Source organism: Pelecanus crispus, chromosome 4, assembly GCF_030463565.1.
Source record: "Pelecanus crispus isolate bPelCri1 chromosome 4, bPelCri1.pri, whole genome shotgun sequence".
Lineage (NCBI taxonomy): Eukaryota > Metazoa > Chordata > Aves > Pelecaniformes > Pelecanidae > Pelecanus > Pelecanus crispus.
Window position 1 is genome coordinate 56,897,461 of NC_134646.1, and position 20,822 is coordinate 56,918,282.

At 43.5% G+C, this 20,822-nt stretch overlaps 1 protein-coding gene across 1 annotated transcript in view; it reads left to right on the top strand.

Moving 5' to 3' along the window:
- Nucleotides 1-19,375, top strand: part of SCFD2 (sec1 family domain containing 2) — a 207,605-nt gene extending 188,230 nt beyond the window's left edge. The window contains exons 6-9 of the mRNA XM_075709141.1: nucleotides 6,569-6,714; nucleotides 10,319-10,453; nucleotides 15,085-15,204; nucleotides 19,283-19,375. Of these exons, the coding sequence (XP_075565256.1) occupies nucleotides 6,569-6,714; nucleotides 10,319-10,453; nucleotides 15,085-15,204; nucleotides 19,283-19,375 (494 nt within the window). The remainder of the gene's footprint in view (nucleotides 1-6,568; nucleotides 6,715-10,318; nucleotides 10,454-15,084; nucleotides 15,205-19,282) is intronic.
- The last annotated feature ends 1,447 nt before the right edge of the window (nucleotides 19,376-20,822 follow it).

Below are 20,822 nucleotides of genomic sequence, written 5' to 3' on the forward strand. Positions count from 1 at the left end.
TTTCATTTTTAATGTTGTATACATTTTCTCTCCCTTTTCTAATGTTTTTCCCCTATGCTGCTATTCTTTGCTTTCCTCCTCCCATCTGTTTATCTTTCTGCCCGCTAGCATTGACAGTCTGTTACTCGGTGCTGTGTGGACTGGCAGAAGGGCTGATCAAGCCCAGGGCTGGGAAATCCCAAGTTGGCACTCTGGCTGCGATGCTAACCTCTTGGACGCCTCAGAGGAGTTTTGGCCTCTTTGCCTCTGGTGCACAAATAACGTGCCTCTCCCCGAGGAGGGCCGTGGAGATGGAGTGGTTTCGCAGCAGTGTGGTCCGAGCTGAGTTCAGCCTCCCAGATGCAATGAAGGGCTGAGGCGTGACTGGGGCAAGGGGCCATCGCAGGAAGGGGCGAGGGAAGCGGGAGGGTGAGAAAAGGCGTTGAGTCAGGGCAACAGCTTAGAACTCTGCTGTGGCTGCTGGTAGGGGATGGGGCAAGAGCATCTCAAGGCTGTGGGTAGGGAGAGGTTATCTCTGCACCTCTGCGCCTGCTCCTTCCTCAGCTGATGAGCTCCTGCCCCTCTGTGCCAGCAGCACCGACACACTGCTTTGCCAGGACTTCAGCGAAGTGGACCTGTTATGGTTTTTTATAATTTTAATTTTTTACTAATAAATTATTTACTAATTTACTTTTTTTTTTACTAATTTTTACTTTTGTATTTTACTAATAAATTTATTTTTTACTAAATAGGGATTTTAATTCACCTTTGAATTCCAAATACCATTTCGAAAAATCTTTCAGCTTCTTCCCTGTTTCTTTTTACCCGTCTTTTCCTTTAATCCAATCAGTAGCACCCGAATCACTTGCTAATGTCAGAAAATCCAGCCCTGTTTTGAACTCAGCCCACTGTAGTGTTGCCTTGGCCTTCAGCATTTCGAGGTTGCCCGGAGGCTTGCTCCTCGCTGGGAGCTGCCAGCAGCACAGACGCAGCTGCCCCAGCCGGTGCCGCGCGTGCTCGTGCTGGGGGTGCGGAGGAGCGAGCGAGCACAGAGTAGGATCCCCTCCATCCCCAGGGGTAGAGACGTGCCATGTGCTGCTGGAAAGCTGCCACAGGCACCACTATGCCTGCCCCCTCTGGACGCTCTCTTCTGGAGGTCAGGGGAACGCACCTCTCTTCCATAATCCCCCAAACTAAAAGGGAGTCAATTCTGATTTTTCACCTTCTGCTGATGTTGCTATTGGGCAATGGCAGATGTCTTGTATTCTGGCCCGTCCTTCCTTGTCCCACAGTGTCACACTCGCTTACCAGCTTCCCTTTTAGATGCAGCAGAGAGCACAATTTAATACAAATCAGGTTTAAGAATAAAGATTCAAATGCATGGCAGAATCCATCAGGAAGAAAGGTGAGAGGACGATCACACAACTTTCATCCTAGTTTTGGTTTTTACACATTTTTTTTTTACCTTGCAAAAACAGCTGTGGTCTATGTAACCATATGCATTTGTACCTAACTTTTTCATAACAATCTTAATGCAAGAATATCAAAACTATTATAAAACATATGGCTATGGGTATACAGATAATGCTTTTAGATTTATCTGCTAGAAAAAGAAGGGCCTCCATTGCTATGCTATCACCTAAAGTATAAAGATAGAAGATTTTCATTAATTTAATATCATAGTGCTGTATTTTGAGTTCTGACCCTCAGGACACTGCATATCTCTGTTCTTTCTGTGTCTTTGGCGGACAAGCAAATTAACTCTGCATATCTAGAAAACAGCTTGCATAATGCAATCCTGATGCTGGATTTTCTGTTCTTCAAAGTACCAGTTTTCTGGTTTAGCCCGTGCTTCAGTGTGTGCTCCTGTAACAGCTTGGCTACTCTGCCAGCTCCATTCCAGGGTTTGCAGGGTTTATATCTTTTTTTTTCTGTAAATGGGCTATAGAGAGAGCCTAAGTTAATACCAATAAAACAGAGTAAGGTGCTAAACTTTCAGATTTCCTAAATTGTTAACTTTGTAAGAATCATACCCTTTCAGTGATGTCTCGGAAGTATCAAAGACCTTCACAAAGTGTTACTAATTATCATACCGCTTTAGAGAAAGAACAAGTTTGTTTATAATGCCTGGACCACATAACAAAAGAGACAAAGCACAGTGAAAGGTTTTCTGATACACATGTCTGAAATTCTCATTTGTTGCATTCAGGGAGGGAATAATCAATCACATGCCACTGTATAATTACAGATCTCGTGGGTTCACAATGTCTGTGTCCTTTTCTTAAAGTATCTTCCTTTCAATTTCAGAAACCAGTAGAAAAACTGGTCCAGCGTAGTTTCTGGGTCACCCCAGACTGTAGAGAAGAGCCTCTCCAGTCTCCTCTTTTCAAGCTTCTTACAAAAATGAATTAGTTTCATTTCATTTCATTAATGGTTTTACAGATCCGTAGCTTAAGAGGAGATGTATTCTCTCTGATGAAAAAGTTCAAAAGTAGGTAAAAAATAAGGGCCAGCAGTCTCATCCTGTTTGGCGCTGGATACAGCTCCTGACAGTCTTGACTCCCCTCAAATTCAGCACAAGTGGATGAAAGCAGAACAGAAGCAGTATTGGTGGGGTCAGGCACCGCTTACCGCAGAACCAGGTTGTGTTCATCTTGGGATATCATCAAGATCTTGGATATGTGCTTTAAAATCTTTATGCCCGTGCTGGTTAGTGGTGATTTTCTTTTTTCCACAACTGGGCTTCTTCAAGTCTGACAGGAAAACAGTATAACCCAATTTCATTTAAATGCCTTTTCCCATATATAATAGGGCTTGGGATTCAAAGGAATTCATTCAGCATGCTCTCCTAATGCCAGTTAACTTCCCATGAAAAAACAGTAACAGGAAGAGTTGTTTTAATTAGCACAAGCTGTGCAGCAGCTAATGTATTCCACCTCTTCATTGTTGTAAAAGGAGCAGATTTCTTGGTAGCATGAAGCGGGCAGAGAAGAGGGATTGTGTTCTGCTCCCCATATGTGCACACAGTCCCATTCACGGGGAAGGTGTGAACGGGAGGTGATTTGTAGCCGCCTGCCATTTGTGCAACACAAGCTTCTGTTGTTCTCCAGGCTGGAGAGAAACCCGGCTCCCCTCTTCGAACCTACTGCGGTGTGAGAGGTAGGCAGCAGTCTTTGGAGAACCTGAGATTTTTGTTATTAACCTCAACAATAAGATGGCAAAGAAAACTTATTTTTTAATATACATTTAAAAAAAGAAGAACCGAATGGAAAGAGAGCGCCATGACTTCCCCAGCCATGTGATATTTCTTGATCAGAAGTCCCAAGGAATCCATATTTTAGAGAAACTTTTGAAAGTATGGCTCTTTTCCCTCTATCTGTCAGCCTTAAACTGGCACCGGACTGGAGCTTCAGCTGCCCCCCTGCTCCAAATTGGGTCCAGCACTGCATTCTGCCAGGGAGACTGGAAGCACGCATTGACCCCATGCTCCAGTACTCCTCGAGATACACTCTGGTCTGCGTGGTTGAACACGGAGGGTGAGGAGCTGCTGGTGCACTGCACAACACGCCAGGCTCTTGTTTTGGTTCGGGCGATGGTGATGAAGCTATGTGACCTGTTAAACAGACGGTGAGGGTGAACAGTTTCGTGGCCTTCTCCAGCCCACGAGTGTGTCAGCACAAGCTGTAAAGCAAAGCCCAAGCTCCAGACAGCATTTCCCTGGCAATGAGGTTCAAGCAGTGGGTGATGTTACAGAGGCTGCGCTTTGCTGAGAAACTGCTCAAGGGAAGATTGACCAGTAACAAAAAGCAAAGTGGGATGCACTGGGCCAGGCAAGGTGGGGAGCATCTCAGGGGCTTCCAGCCACGAGGCCAGACGATGTCCACTGGAAACTGCCCTGCAGTTCCAGAAGTGGGAAGTGACACACTGGTTTGAAACTTCTTGGTCAAAAGGCTCTTGTTAAAATAAAAAGAAAGAGAAGTGATGCCAACAAGAGAAGGAAACAAATATTTCTTTTCTTGGGAAAAATAACTGTAGGGCCAAAACAAAAAGCTTTTAAATGGTCCAAGAAGATAAACAATTGAGAAAAAAAGAGTGTGAAAAGCAAAGGAAACTTCATGTGATTTTTACCTTGCCTGAACTTGTTCAGTGTGGGGCACTTGCGCTTGTTAGCGAAAGGAAACATTCCAGAGGTGTCTTGGCCAAAAGCGATGGCTTTTGCTGATAAAGGATTGAAGAGAGGACAAAGAAAATGTAACTACTTGTATTAACTAGGAGCTGCTTATCTCCAATGTGGCCAAAACAGAGAAAGCTTGTCTCTCAAAGAGTAGAAAAATCTAGTAATACAATAATGAGATATAGCTCTCAATTTTAATTTTCATTTGCAAAATGCTTCATAAATGTTAACTATTAAATACGCATGGCTTCTGAGTTGGGAGCAAAGAGGGACTATCCCGTTTTCTCATACCTGTGCTTTCCCACAGGCAAGGTGAAAGCACACTGACAGTACAAGATCTCCTCTGAATATTTTGCCTGTGCTAGTGATAAATATAAACCAGGATTTATCACCTCAGACTTTATTTATCGACCTCATCTGTCCAGGAGGTGTTCAGTTTCACTTTTTTCCACGGTTGGACACTGTTCCCTTCTGCATAAACCAGCACAAGATCACTCGCTGGAGCCACCTCTGATTTCAAGAGCACCACACCAGTGGAGTGGGGTAGTGAGCTGCAGAGTGGGGCTTCCATTCAGGGCTTTCACTGACAACACACAGGCTCCTCAGCCAAATGAAACACTGCACTTTGGTCAATCAGAGTATCAGAGCACGCAGATCCTGCACATACATAACAAAAATATTCCTGTAAGTTATTTTGCACTCATTTAAAAAAAAAAAAAAAAGTTAATCATTTCAAGAGCTCTGTCAAAAAACACATGAGTGTCTGCCTTAGAATTACAACCCAGGAGTCACCAAGGCCCAGTTTGTGTTCGCTTCGTTGCTTTGTGGGTTATAACGGCATAAATCCTCAGCAGCTTGGTTTGATGTAGCCCTGCAGAAGTACAGGGCCACAAGAAGTACATTTTATCTGTTCTGCTGCACCAGCTGGGGACCCGACTTGTAGCCTTTCAACAAATTATATTCAGAATGAAAGCTCAGTGTCTAATCACCATCTTGTAGGAATAGTTTCAGACCTCTGTAAGTATGTGTATATATTATATATATATTCTGCTGTACAGAATGCAAGATGTGAAAGAGTGATACAGATTAACTATTAGAAATCCCCTGTAAATTCTGAAAGTACTGTAGCCTTCTTTGTTGTTTCTTTAGTGCATAAGGATTCTGTCCTCTGTTAGTTGTAGAGGGAAGTTTGTTCAGAATCCCCCCACCCAAAAACCCAGGCTCCTTCACGACAGGTTTTGGTGTCTGTTTTCAGTGCCGGGCTCCGCTGGTGCGGCACGATGTGAGCCAGCACGTGCTGGGACCTGCGGGGAGACCCCATCCTCTCAGCAGGATTCTGCACAGACATAAAGGCTTGCCGGTGCAGGACCGATTGCGGGACACACAAACCACTACGGCAGCATCCCTGGGAGAAGACACTGGCGATAAGCAGGAGTGAGTGTGTGTTTGTGCGTGTGTGTGGCAAGAAGGGTTATTTTGTGCTGGATCTTCCACCACGGGGGTGAGGAGTCAAGAGAGAAGAGAGGCAGGCAGAGGTGTCAAAGGGTGTAGAGTTGTGTTGACAGGGCAATACAAACAGCAGGCAACCCAGTTATCTCTGACTTGTATAATTCTCATTGGCAGGTCAGCTGAGAAAGCATTTTTTCTACACCTCTGTGCAATATAGGTCCTGTGGTAAGGGGATGGAGCCAAGGATAAGAACTGCTCTTTGCTGAGGCACTGTCTGGCCACCTGGAGCGACCTTTTGTGTGGCCCTCTAAATGGCGTTTGGCCTCAGTGGAAGATAAGCACTATATCTTAGCAGAAGTGCTTTGGAAAAAATACATTAAAAGTAATAACTGTGCCACTTTGAGGGATAAGGACTTTTTTATGATAATGCAACTCTTCCCAATGTATAGCTATCATTTCCACTGTATTTAGCATGGACTTTTGCCTTTTTTCTTGTCTCAAAGGTAGGAAATGCATTTGGAGACAGCAGGCTGCCAGACAGGGCCCAGGCACGATGCCTGAGGAGCAAGTTCCCTCTTCATGGCTGTTTCGCCCCGAGGAGACCAGCAAACCAGCTGGCTCCTTTCCACCTGGGGCTCTTCTTCGGGGCCTGCTGGCATGGGATCTTCTGTTTGCCGTGGAGAGCAAAACATACCCTAATGAAATTGCTATGTGATCTTGGTTACAAGTGTGGTTAGAGAGGTGCTGTTCACTTTGCTTGCTCTCTAGGATTTGTGGCTTCTTGCTTAGCTACAGAGATTCATGCCATGCTGAGGACATGCTGTCTAACAAGCCCCTGAGTTTCTAGAATATAACGTGATGCAACTAATGTAAAATTTCCTCCCAGTTATCCTTTTGCTACTGCTTATTATCAAAACACTTGAAAGTTTTTCACTCACTCAGCTCCGCATTTCTTTATTTCTTTAGGCTGTGACTCGTCGCTGAACCTGACATCTCAGAAAGCCACAGAAGCAGTGGACGATATCTTTCAGTCCCTCAGGGATATCGCAAGAGCTCGAATGCACATGAAACAGTTTAATTCCATACATAATCCAGGCAGCAACACCCACCAGGCAAGTGGATCTTTCTTTTCCCTGTGTATGTTATTTCTCCAGCATGCTGTCAAAATTACAGCACTAATTTTGCTGATGTGCTAATCCTATATGTGTTCTGCCCATGTGGAAGATATTTAAGTATAGATTTAATAATTGACCTAATCATCAAGAACTTCCTCAAGTCCTTTCACCCAAACTCAAGCATATCCGTGTCAATGTCAACAAAGAATTGTCTGAGGAAGAAATTAGGGATTTGCTCTGCAGCACTATGATATGACATAAATGCTTGTGAAAGGCAGGGCTAGGTCGAGACAGTCCTGGACTAAGACCTCTCATGGCACAGCAAAGCAGGATGCCTGCATCCATACAGCATCTATATTCCTGTGTATTTTCTCTCCCATCTCTATAACTGTGAGAGGCACTCCTGTTTGTAAATAGGTGAAAAATGCAGCTTTTGCTTCTAAAATATGAACGCTTGAACTACAATATTGCTATAGGTCATCAGGACTAATATACAGTGGTTTTCTCTCTCCATGTCCCCCGAAGTGTTTTAACTTTTTCAGTTAAAATTAGTTTTACAACGGAAAGCACATACAGTGATTTAGAGAGAGACTGTAAAACCTGATTCCAGCCTTGAGCCAGAAAGAAATCCTTCCAAACTCATAAGTATGTGGTGGACCAGCAAAGGGATGTAGTTCAAATTAAGCAATGCTTTGTAACAACAGGAATTGGGAGTGTTGCAAAATGTCACTGGAAAGCTAAGGTGGAGAAAACCTGTTACTGAAGTCTTCTGGCACTTAGGACCAGTCTGGTGTCTGAAATGGGAAAAATTGTTAAACATTTAATACAGTTCAGTGGGGGGGCAGTCAGATGATAAGAAAATACCCTCTAAAAGTTTACTGGAAGTGTAATTAGCATCACTATGTTCTTTGGATGTAACCCAGGTTGTTTGCTTAGGGCTAAGTGCTGGAACGTAGCAAGGGATGTATTAACGCCTTGCAGCCCCCTGATCTGGCTATGCAGTGGATTTAATTGCTTGAATAGGACCAACCTTCTGCTGAGGGCAGTTCGGGAGGCTTAGAGTAGCAGAAATAAGCAGGCGGTATGGTTTTTTTTTCCCATGATACATACAGCTCTCTGCAAATGGACCTCTCTTTTGACTGGCAGGTGTTAATAAATGGGTTGCATGCGATCAGTTTAACTCCTCTGAAGAAGTAGTAGTGCCCTTCCCGTGGCCATACGCATTCCCTGCCCAGCCTAGTGCTATGGGAATGGGTTTAGCGTATTGGGGCTTTTCCACTTTATCTGTTAGGAGCTGGGAAGCCTCCATTTCTTGTTAAGACTCAAAAAAGGTTTCTATAGATAAGCGGGAATTGGATAGCCTCTTAGAAGGACTTTTTGTAGCATTGAAGTTTATGTCTTACATAAAATGATGAATGAATGTTTTCATTAGGTTATCAAACCACTTCGTGTAGCCACCATGCAAGAGGAGAGTATTTATTTTGCCTGATATTGTAACTACTGTTTTTTTCCTTTCATCTTGATCTCAGGTATATTCCTCCCTTCATCTGTCCCTCTCTTCCTCCCTCCCTCCTTCCACTCCTCCCTCTCCTTTTCTCATTCTCTTTCTTTCTCTCTCTTTTTCTCTTTCCTTTTCTCCTTATAATCTTGTCTGAGGTATGTCCCATAGCCATTGAGGTTTTTAAAAACTGTTTTAAACACAGTTTGTGCCCCGCCAAACTTTAAAGTTGATAGAAGTTTCATCACATGATGCAGGTATTGGGGGTTGTATAAAGAATAAAGTAAAAACTCGTTAAAAATATAATAGATGAATTTCAAGTCATAAAAGATTTTGAAAATATTTGAAACTATCATAGCTAGAAAAAGGTAATTGATCATAGTATCTGCCTTTTAGTATCTGTGTAGCCGAATCGGATCATTTTGAAGGGCACTGAGTTTTGGTGCTGAAAAGTTAGATATGCAAAATCATAACACATTTTTAACATCTTTTGAGTACATGGTTTTGTCTGAAGTCAGATAATATTTTTGCTTTAATTCATGCAGTGAGCCTCTCTGTTTAATTGTGATTTGATCTCTACTCCAAAAATATTTCATTCCTAATGTCTTTCTGTTCCTCATCTATGAAGATATTAAACAGATTTTTATGCATAGGACTTCATGCCTCCATGTGTATTTTCAAACAGTCATTTATTGCATGACTAGATTTGACACTAATCTTGGCATGTTGTCCTAAAAGATCCTGCAGCTCATGTCTGCTGTAATTTGCTTTGTTGGCTCAATTAAAAATTATGCACGTGTTGTGAGAAGAACTAGATGAGTTGTATAAATCTCTGTTGACAGGACTGTGTTCAAAAACTCTTAAGTTTTGTTTCTCACTGTAAAGTGTTGGATGAAAAACATTTCTCTAATTACTCCAGAAAACTTTAGTTTCAAGCCAAGCAGCTTGCTTTCTATTTTCCATCCGTTTTTATGCTTATCTTGCATGATGCCTCTTGTAGACATCATCTTTACAAGATGAATGATGTCACACTTGATTCCCTTAAGAAATCTAGGGGATGATGTATACCTGGTCTGGTCCCAAAGGAAAACAAATTTGAAAGCTGCTAAATTTCTAAGACTGTTGTGCTTCCTGAAACAATTGTGGTTCCATTACAGTTTGGGCAAAGTTGAAAGCAGCAAAATCTGTAAACGAAGTAAGGCCAAATTTTCATTAAAGAGCATCTTTCCACAAGTCCCTAAAATTTTTATCTTAGAAGCTCTTCCAGGATGGCAGAGTGGTTTAAACCTTGGTAAGGGAATGTGGAAATTTCTAGGCTACTAATTCATATTCAGCACAGGTCTGTGGACCCTGAAGAGGATGCAGGGTGGATCCTTTGGAAGTGGATCTTCCAGGGTGCTGACCATTTGTACCTTTACATGTTCCACTTTTCCTGGTCCCTAACTTCTCTGAAGCTCTGGCATGTATGATATCGGTGGGGTTGTTTGGCCTATTTTTCTCAAGGTTTTCCACAGGTGGAAGTATTATGTAGACTGCCCTGGCTGTAGAAGCTGAAGGACTAACAGGGACTCCATAGCTCTGCTGTCCCACGAGGGACAAACAGGCAGGCTGGCCTCTTCCCAGCCCTGCTGATATCCAGGCTTCAGTGCTGACATGACACCCGTGGGAAGGCAGGAGTGGTCAGTAAGCAACGCCTCCTAAAAATCCCTGTTTAAGTGTTTGTAAACATTACAAAGCAAATTAGATCTGGGTGCATGATGGGCAACAGTGTGTCATCCCTATTGCTATCCCTAAGTCCAAAAAGATTCCAGAGAAACTAGAAGCCCCCTTTCCTCCTTGCTTCCCTTTACTCATGTAATACACATGGGGCAGAGTAAATGTGTGGCCATCTTCTGTCTTTTCAGCTCGATGCTGTGCTGGTGCACACCATTTGCAGTCAAGGTCACAAAGACTGCTGCTGCTTCGATAACTTTTTAACTGTCTGAATGGTTTCCTTTCTAGGATAATTATTTTTTTTACCTTTAATGGAAATAAAACGATTAGAAGAGCAGTTGCACCAAGTCTAAACAGCTTTACTCACAGTACGTTGTTCTTTTTGTGCAGGCTTCTTACAAACCGCTGCTGAAACAGGTAGTGGAAGAGATCTGTAATCCTGATCGACCTGATCCTGTTGATATTGAGCATGTGTCATCAGGCCTCACCGATCTCCTTAAAACTGGATTCAGCATGTTCATGAAGGTAAACCAGGCTTCCCAAGCTCTTCTGTAAGATTTTCATGAGGTCATAGCATCATATGGCAGTAGCTGATTTTATGTATTTGAGTCAATATTGTTCACAGAATTTAAGGGACAGTTAGGAGAGTTAAATCCTTGCAGGGGGACTGGGAATAGCTTGAGGCACCACGTTGCAGGTACAGTACAGATGGATAGCACTTGCTGAACAAAACAAGAGGAATGGAGCAGACTGGACACCTAAGTAAGGGTGAGGCTGAGCACCTAAATAAGGATGATATGTCTGGGAGGAGGCAATGTGGCTTTGCTAAAGGGCAGTCTTACCTCACATAACTTCCGGAGCTCTTCAGAGACACCCAACAAGCAAATTGATAAGTGAGTGCCAGTTCATATAACCTACCTGGATTTCCAAAAGGCATTCCGCAAGGCAGCTCATCAAAGGATTTTAAGGACACTGAGAAGCCTTGAGATAGAAGAGAAGTAAGTATGAACAGTCAAGTCTCACAGGGGAGGAAGGTTATCAGAGGAGCTCCATATTCAGTGCCTTTTCTATGACTTCATAATGTTCAACTTGCAGTGGGGAGGAAGGAAGCCGATTAGTCAGAAAATGCCTTGTGGATGCTCTTAGCATGTTTCAAGACAGTCTTTCTACAAGAGCCTACTCTCCTTTACAAATTAGCCTATGCTAAGTGTTCGTTAAATGTCTACAGAGCTGAAGTGTGGAGCAGCTAGCATGCTGTACATTCCGCTCTGTCTTACCGCATTTCCTGAGTTCTCCATTGAAGACTATTATGCAAGCGGATGAAGTATATTATGGCAATAGGTACCTGTAAGCACCTGCATCTCTGCTAGTAAGAAAAATATCCTACTGTAAGGAATATAAAACAGATGAGCAAGTGAACCATATGTAGGGTGAATATTTCATAGGCATCATCACATATCTCACAAATGTGTCTGTGCTTCCTCATTTAGTTTGTAGCCTGGCTTGTTGGCAAGTGCTCGATTATTACGTGAATGAGTTTCTGACCAGCCTGTTTTTCTCATACAAGAGGATCTTCTCCACTTATTGCACCATCAGCTCTGTAATTATTCATGAGCTTCCTTATATTTGTATTTCTTGCTCAATGCCTGAATACAAATGCCAACTCACATAAACATGATTTCATAAGTGATGGACTCAGACATGTTCATCCAGGACAGACTTTTAAAGATACCTCTCGTCCAGAAGTTGTTTCTCGGGTAGATGTGTTTGTTTTGAAGCTTAGGGAAGATGAAGAGAAAAGGCCTCCCTGCTGCAAAGATTCCTCTTTTGATTGCTGCTCTAGAACACATGTGGTTTATGATGATCTGAGCTTGGTGTCACTGATACCAAGTGCCTTGCATGGCTGTCTAGTTTCTGGTGATTGATGTATTTTCCTTTTTCCAGTTATTCAGCTAAATTAATTGGTTTCTGGTTGGTCACAAACACCAGATGCATTGGTGTCCTGGTTGGCAGAGATAGCCCTCGTGGGGCAGTAGAAGTTGTTTCTGCTGACTTTCCTCAGAAGAAAAAGCTGTGGTTTTTGATTTGCCATGAGAACAATTCCTGTCCTCCCACCCCTTCCTGCCTCAGTTTTAGAATTTTATTGACCGCTGTCACCCCGCTTTCCCGTCTCCCCCTCTCTCTCCTCCACGCAGACACATGCACCAGCAAAGAGCCCTCTAACCATCAGCATCCTGAGGAAATGCAGTAGTGGTGGGCCTGGAGCTGGAGAGAAGGCTGATATCCAGCTGGGATGCTCTGCTAGCTCAGCAAACCACTCCTCCTTCTTCCTTCAGGCTCCTCTGCTCAATGTAATGGGATTGCTTTTTTCTTGGTTAGTCTTTCTGATTGCCTGAGATAACTGTCCCAATCTTTTTAATACATGGCATTTTGAACTGAAAGTGAATTTCACTTGAGGATTTTTGCAAAATTCGGATTTCACAGTAAACGCGATTCAGAGACCTCAGAAATGTCCCAAAACAACTGAACTTTAGAAGAATCCCAGAAGAGACACGTTGCTTTTGTTGCAGTCATTTCAGTTCTTCTTCTGTATCACAGAAATGAGCTGTGTTTAGCTACACACAGCCAGCTCCTTCAAAAGAGAGAGCCTTGGGTGGTTGTATTATCAAACAAAAAAATCTTGGCAGAAACTTACATTCTTAACACAGCCAAATATTTTGTACTCAAAGTATTGTCCTCCTTCAAAACACTTGTGCATAGCATAACAAAATTACAGATTCCAAGACCCTTTTCATTGCAATTTTAATTTAATTTAGAGTTTGCATGCCTAATAGTATTTTTAATATGCATTTCTGGAATTTGTGGTTTGAACTTTAGCCTTCTGAAAAATAATAAGTTTTACATAGGCACCATGTGTTTGGAACTAGGTTTATTTTGACTGAAGGAAATGATTTGTCAAGACATTTTCTCTTTAGTATTGCCATGAAAGCGTGTGTTTTCCGATTAATGCTCTTATATTGGGTGTCCTTTCAGTGTGTCCAGTGTTACACATGCATGTTTATGATGAGTTTGTTGTTACTTTAGAAGGATATTAGGAAAGAGAGGTTTTATTCGATAGCAAGCTTCTGAAGTTCAAGCTCTTTGCATATGTCTTGGGTCATTCAGAAGCTTCGTGAGATGGAGTGGAGTTGTTTGCTCTGACGACAGGGTTAAGAAGAGCAAAGATCCATGAAAAGGAATAAAACAGTAATTCCTGTATTACCTTGAAGTGCCATAACAGAGCATTTCGTCAACTTTCATCTTCACCACCTTTGCGAGCAGTTATTTCTTTAACCTTGTGTCACTGCTTACGGTAATTATGGCATGAAATACTCTAATATTTTAGCAAGTAATACCTCTATCTGGCCTGCTTTGTAAGTAAATATTTAGGTCTTACTTAAACTCCTCATGGTGTTTGTAATAGGAATGGACTTTTTTTCATTTGAGGTTGACACTATGTTAGATGCAGGTAGTAAGAAGTGAGTAGTCTGATGTGGGAAAGTGCATAAAGAAAGTCTTTGTGAGCTCTAGTGTATCCATTTAATTGATCTGTTGGCCTAAATGGAAAATCGCTCAATATCACACCAGAATTGCAGGACATGCTCCTGAATTGTAGTATATATGCTCTCTGTGCCATCAGTTCGATGAAGATGGCTGGCAAAGTGGGGGTGATTGACAGAATAAACACCCAGTACACAACTACTCAGCTCACTAATACATCTATCTAAGGCTATTTGTACTGGTTGCAAACTCCTGGTGAGTTGAAGAGCTCCCTGCCTGGGGAGCAGCATTGAACAGGGAGCCCTGTGTCATCAAAGGCCGGCTAGCCTGGAGAGAGAGCACGCCATGCCCCCCATGCTTGCCTCAAAGGGAAGGTTGCCAGTCTGAAAGCGTGATGGAGCTGCAGGATGAAAAACTGCCCAAAGACTAAATATAGGGCAGCCACAACAAGGAAGAGAAGAAGAGCTGTACCCTCAGGAGCTGGAGCCACAGGGATCAAAGATAGCTGCTGTGGCGGTGAAAGCAAAGGAACTGCGCTCCACCCAAATATGGGTTGATGACCACTTTCATTTGTCAAGTGAATGCTGTCAAAAACCTACGCTTGTGGAAGGAGAGGGGGTGGGGAGTCTAAAAAGGAGCAAATTAAACTGTTCTCGCTGTCACTTTTCAGAGCCAAACATTTGGAGTGTTTCATAGTCAAAGGTGGTGTGACAAGAACAATTGCACGGGCTCCACTGACGTCACTCCCGAAGACTGGAGCAAGGCATTGTCAGGGGAGTGTGTTTTATCACGAAAGAAAGAGTTTGCTAGGAAACAGCAAAGTAATCAAACTTCCAGGAGTAGTTAAGTGGAAACTGATGTAAAGCATCACCTTCACGTTTAAAATTAAAATGCGGTTTTATGAAGTCTTAACTGAAGTGGAATGTTTGTGCCATTTTAATGATAATTGGGGAAAAACGAAACAAGTATTTTGTTTGAGCTGAAGTTTCTCTATATCAGTTACAACCCAGTCATAGAAGTATTGAAAACTCTGAAGTGAAACAAGCTAGAAACTGATTTTATACTGTAACAAACCTGATTTATTTTCATTGGGTGAATTGTAAAGGATTATTCACTGGACTGGTGAAAACATATTACTTATGATTCTTTCCATTGCTGACCTCAGGCAGGGATTCTAGCACATTTAGGCTGGACTCCTTGCTTCTACTGGGTAGTAATTTACCCCTCATTCCTTAAAGCCCCATGCGTACATGTATCCAAACTGTGCACCCACCCAAGTACTCTCCTCCCACTCTGGAAGAGGGAAGAAAGAAATGAAGAAGGAATGGAGGGAGAAGCCCTGAGACCTCATGAGAAACTCCTCTAGGTTTCAGTGGAAGCCATGAAGACTCCCTGGAAACAGTTCCACTTCCCTGGAAACAGTTCATTAGTTTTAACTGGGTGTCCTCCCCATTGATTTCCCTCTCAGCTGCTACAGAAACCAGCATTCCGTGAATTTTTCTTTCTGAACTTCCTCATTAGTCTTCTTCCAGCAGCTCAGGGAGCCGATCACTGCTAGTCCATAGGTTTGGAGTTGGAATGAGCAACTACAAATAATGCTTTCCTTCATTTTGCAGGTGAATCGCCCTCACCCTGGTGATCATCCTCTTCTGATCATCTTTATGGTTGGTGGAGTGACAGTCTCCGAGGTCAAAATGGTGAAGGATCTGGTAGCAACACGCAAACCTGGGACCCAGGTAAAAACAGATCTAAATGTACAGTTCCTATCTGAACAAAGACTAAGAAAATTCATCAGATAATGTTCCCTATAGCACTGGTACCAAACCTACATGAAGCCACAGCCACATGGACAGGAATGGCGTTAGGATATTGCTGTGAAACATCTGTAGGCAACAAGTGATCAGGCACCAAGGGTCTGTTTTTTACATGTTAGAGTCAGCAATAAAAGTTCAAACTCAGGTTTCAGAGTTCAGACCAGACTGGCACTATTCTGAAGGAGCTTTCATCATATCTGAAAAGATTCATTTCTTGGTATTCTTTTTAAACAGAAACATTTGCTGTCCAAAAGGCTACCGGCTCCCTGGCAGTACGTCTACAGGACATAGTGCTCAAAAGGAGCCTGCCAAGGGTTCCAGGTACCATCTAGTGACACATCAGTGGGGATCCTGCAGACAAGTCAATTGGCATTGCTGAAGAGCAAGATAAATTAGCCTGGATACAGCTGCACTGGTTTCTGGTCCAGGCCAGGTATCTCTGATAGATACCTGACCGCTAAATGCCTTAAGTAGCCTGAAGCAGATGATGTGGAGAAAACCCCAAATCTCCGCGGCCCTTGGATGTGCTGTCGGACTCCTGGAAGGAGGATGGCTCCCATGGTGAAGCTTCAATAGCGTCTGTGCAGCTGGTCTTTGCCTCTTCCATTCTCTGGCAGCAGAACTTGACTACAGCAGCTGCCATCTGAATGGAGTGGGAAGGGCAAGGAGGAGGATGGATGGGCTGTGGTGGCATCTGAGATGTTAAAAATTATTGTTAACTGTGGAGGAGTGTGTACAAGAGCAATCAGGTATCTGCTGAGTAGTGCAGGTATACAGGGTAATCTTAAAACTGCAGAGAAGTGCTGTGTAACCAGCTGCATCGCAGATATAAGTCTAGTTTCCAGGGTGGCTTGTAAGTATCTTGTTTTCAATTCCTATTGGAATGCAGTTTTGATTAGTGAGAAATCGTTAGCAAAATGGAGCCAACAAAAGGCTGAGCAGCCCCTGGGTTTGGCATGTGTCTTCCACATTTTAGTTGTCTTTGCAAGGCAGTCTCAAAACCAGTATTTTGTAAGATGGAGTGCCGTTTTTAGCAATGTTTTTTTTGATCTGATTAGAGTTTTCTCCCCAATTAGCCTATTGCTAATGTCGTCAAAACCGCGAATAAAATTCTTTCCCATCTTGAAGTGGGATTGAGTTGTGACACGCTGATGGACAAGTTAATCCACACCCGAAACGTATTAATACACCCTGAAAGATAAGCAGAGGGTTAACATGTGAGTTGGCTGAGAACTATGCAGGGAGACTTTTGACTGGCTTTCTAGAGGGACTTGAGGCTTGACAGTGGTGACATGGGATCTGGTGTTGCTTTGCGTTGGCTTAACCCCAGCAGCAGGTCACCCTCTGAGGCAGATTCCTAAAGAATTTTAAGCTTTTACTGCATCTTGCCCTTTGTCCAAATGTGCTGTGTTAAAGGTGAAAGGAGTTGCGGGGGGGGAGAGGTGGGAGGAGGAAGAGAAAGAAGAAAAGAAGCAGTTGTGCAAGCCTCTTATATAAAATAGTTTATGAGTTTGTTGGATTTACCTGGATTTCTGCACTATAGCTGTGAATATGTGCCACCTGTTTGGGATTATTCTCTTTTCAAAAAGCCAGGCATTTGTCTAACTCGAGCCAGCATTTAACAGAGCTTTTTTGTGGTGGTCAGGCAATCAGGTTCAGGCATCAGGGGAACACTGGCCTCCCAAGTCCCAGTCAAACAAAGCACTGACATTTATACTAATTATTGGCTCTCAGAGAAATGGAGAGACGTGTGGGTGCAAAAATAAAGAATTGAGGAAAGTAACAGAAAAACTGACAGGATGCACTGATTACTTCAGCAGTTGTTTGGAGTTGAGGCAAATGACATTTAAATGTGGAGTAGGAGACACATGTTTGCATCATCAGAACTGCTCTGCATCTGAACACGAATGGCAAATTTATTTCTCATGGAGGAGCACAAAGGAATAGAGCATTCCCTACGCATCATTTGTTTTTGGATGGTGGTGAATAGTTCCCCTAACCTAGTGAGAAGTACCCTACTTTCAAAGGAAGAAATTACCTTTTTTTTCCACTTTAATCAGGAGAGTAAAAAAAGGGGAAAGAGCATGAGTGGATGTTTCACCCTCCCAACACGCACAACCATCTACGTGGTTGTGTCTGAGACATACAGACAGATAAACCCCTCCAGATGCACCATCAGATGTTAGCTGCATCCTTCCCTGCCCTCTGCTGAGGGGGAGCTGCCCGCTCCAGCGCAGTGGGTCGGGATGTGAGCTCCTGGCTCCTCGGCTGCCATCAGGAGGGGTAGCCCTTCAGGTGAAGCACCAAAGACAGGCGCGCTGTACTGAACAACGAGACAGTCTGCAAAGGAGATAGAGTGTCCTGAAGAGACCTGCCTGGAGAAGAGGTGGGCATTACTTACCTGGGCAATTCCCCCCTTCTCTGGAAAAGTGAAGGAACAAATATTCACATTTATCCCCCTCAATCAGCTCTCAGAGATACTGGCGAGAAAGGAGGGAAGTCCCACTGTATTTTGCTGCATCCTTTTTCAGACATTAAAGTTGCAGCTCTCATTTTTCTCTCTGGGCTTGCTCTTAGTTGCACAAATCCCCTCAGGCTTCACTGGTGGGACTCCAAGAAGAAATTCCTTTTATCTGGCAATGGCTATTGTTGATGTTTGGCTTGCACACTCAAAAAACTTCAGTAACATGTCCCCTCGTATTTTTCAGAACTAAGCTGCATGATAACAAGATGAGCACATACTGTGCTATAGTCTGATTCTCACGTAACATAAGTAAGACAGTGTCAGCCTTTGGCATCTGCAAATTACAGAGAGTTTTTCATCCATAGGAAGGAGAAGAGATAATCAGTGCCAGTTTGCCGCAGATTGTGTGGGAGGACAAGGGAAGGGGAGAAGTGAGGGGGAGACTATCATCAGTACAGAAGGGATCTGTAGTAACTTAACTCCAGATTCTTTTCATTATTTGAAATGAAAAGATGAAAGAAAGAACAACAAAAAAAGTTGAAATGCACTACTACGGCACATTTAAGCCGTGTGACGAAGAGCACAAGAGGTTTGATAGCTACTGCAGGAAACGGACACACAGACATACTCCCTTGTTGATGCTTGTGCTGCTTCTCCTCAGATTTGCACTGAAGCAGCAAATGCATGTTCGAGTGGGCTAGTCAGATAAATCTGCCCCCACATCCCTGCCTGCCGTCCTGACCCTACAAACACTACTGAATTTGGGGCTTTGTAAGAGCAGTGTCCCACAGCTTTGACCCTGAGTTAGCTCCATGCGGCAAGAGCACATGCACTTGCTCCTTGCTGATAGCTTTGCCCTGCAGAGAAGCCTTCACACGAGGCACCTGCATACTGGTTTTCACTTAAGAAAAACAGATACCTGCATCTAGCAGGTGTGTATCACGGCTGTAGTGAGAGACGGTTTCATTCATCAAGACCCATCTTGGGTTAAAAATTTGAACAAAGAAAAGCAATAGGATTCCGACAGTGCTCGAGGTTGAGCATTGGTCCTGATGTGCAGAACAGCCTGCACCTGGCCTGAAGAGAAGTTTCTGAACAGGGACTGTAGCTCCCCGCAGCAGGCCGGCAGCACTTCTGTGGTGCTCGCCTTACCTTCAACTGAGAGGAAACAGCCATCACTCAAAACTGTGCTATAGGAGAGGAAACCCGTGCTTCATCAGCTGGTGCCTCGCATAAACACAATGGCAGTCACAACAAATCACCGGGTAAGATGTGGGTAGAAATGAGTCAAAGCACACATTCATTTAGAGTACAATGCTACCAGTCATTATGCTCCTTAAAGTGATTTAACTACAGTTATTAGGGAGCAGACAGTTTTGCTGGGCAAGTTGTATTGTCCTGTCAGCAAACACCAGAAACACACAGCCTGTCTAGTGCTGGGTGAAGCAGACAGTTCATATCCATGGCTCATTAGTACTGCGATCAGTCTCGGTCCCCTTCATTTTGACTTGTTGTTTCTTCTGCCCCTTCTTTCAGGTAATCGTGCTCTCCTCTGCACTCCTGACTCCACGTAGTGCTATTGAGTTGTTGTTTGCCACAGACCGTCTCCAGTCTGACACCGATATCTGACGAGGGAGGATCTGTGGAGAAGATGAGCCAGTGACTCGGCTGGAAACAACAAACCCCTGGTCTGTCACTCTTCCCAACAGCCTTCCAAAAAATGACATGTCCCCTGCTGCAGCTGAAACGGGGTGAAGCAGCTGGGTATCTGGCTGCAAGGGAACACGTGCAGCTCACGGGCAGCTCTTCAAAACGGTCCAGTTGTCCAGCAACAACTCCCCCCTCCTTAATGGTAACACTGCGCAGTGCTGAATCACCCCAGCCCCGCTCTGCGCGGCGAGGATGATCGCTTGTAATAATAATTCCCTAGAAAAGGAGCAGCTGAGGACCAGGTGATGCTGAATTTGCACTCCCCAAGCAGTACTTTTTTCTCTGAGTATTCCTGATGGTTTTGCTGGGTTTGCTTCTGGTGGGAAACGCTGCTGAGGGAGTGGAAGGCTAGCAAAATCCACCCTCTCTGTCTTGTTACCTTGCAAAACACGTGTGCCTTACGCAGCCTCTGCTCTTACTTCGTCCTGCACCCCAGAGGGGCAACAGAGCACAGCCCTGATTTAGCCAGCAGAGCGGCTCCCAGTCCCGTGATGCTCTCCCAGCGGGACTGGCAGGGGCAGGGAAGCAGAGAGCCAGACTCCAGGGCTGGATTAGGTGGTTGCTTCTCTCTCAGCTTCCTGTTTCCTGCTCTAGTTTCTCCTCCCACTAGTCCCAGGAAAAAAGACTGTTTCTGATAGCACACTTCTCTGTAGGTTTACGCAGGAGGACATATGGGCTGTGATGGTTTGATGATAACCCTGGAAGAATCCTGCCCTCACATGCATTTAAAAAAGAAAAAGAGGGGGGAAAAAAAAAAGCACGATCCCATTTTCAAGAGGTCGCGGCAACAGATTCTTTCTTGAGCTAGATTTCTGAACAGCATGATTAGACAACTAATTTCTGATCATGAAAGAGCCACTATCAGATTCAGTTATGTAAGTTTTCCTTATAACACTTTGATATACAATAAAAAAGCAGTAGCCAATAGAGATTGTGATTGCATATAGCACCAAGACTTCCGAATTGCAGCATAAAATGGTGGAGCTCTAAAGCTACATCCTCTTGCTTCATCCAAGGGATGCTAAGACTACAGCTTACACTGAGATGAGAATGTGAACTTAGAAGTGACATTCAGTCTATCATAGCATTCTTTATTATGCCAAAGGAATAGATTAAATGGGAAGTAGCTTTTTAACCTTTGTTCACTAGCTAGCGTAAGTTGTCTTAAATGTTTATAATGGTCTTCAGAAAAGGGTGCATTTTGATTTAAATTCACTTTTGAGTGGCTGGAAGGAAACAAAGGACCGATTATAAAGCATGGACAATGTTGCCTCTATGGAAAAGAGATTTATAAGAATGACTATAGAATGGAACTTTGTGCTATAAAAAATGAGAAATATTATGAGATTGCAGTGTTAAAAGCTCA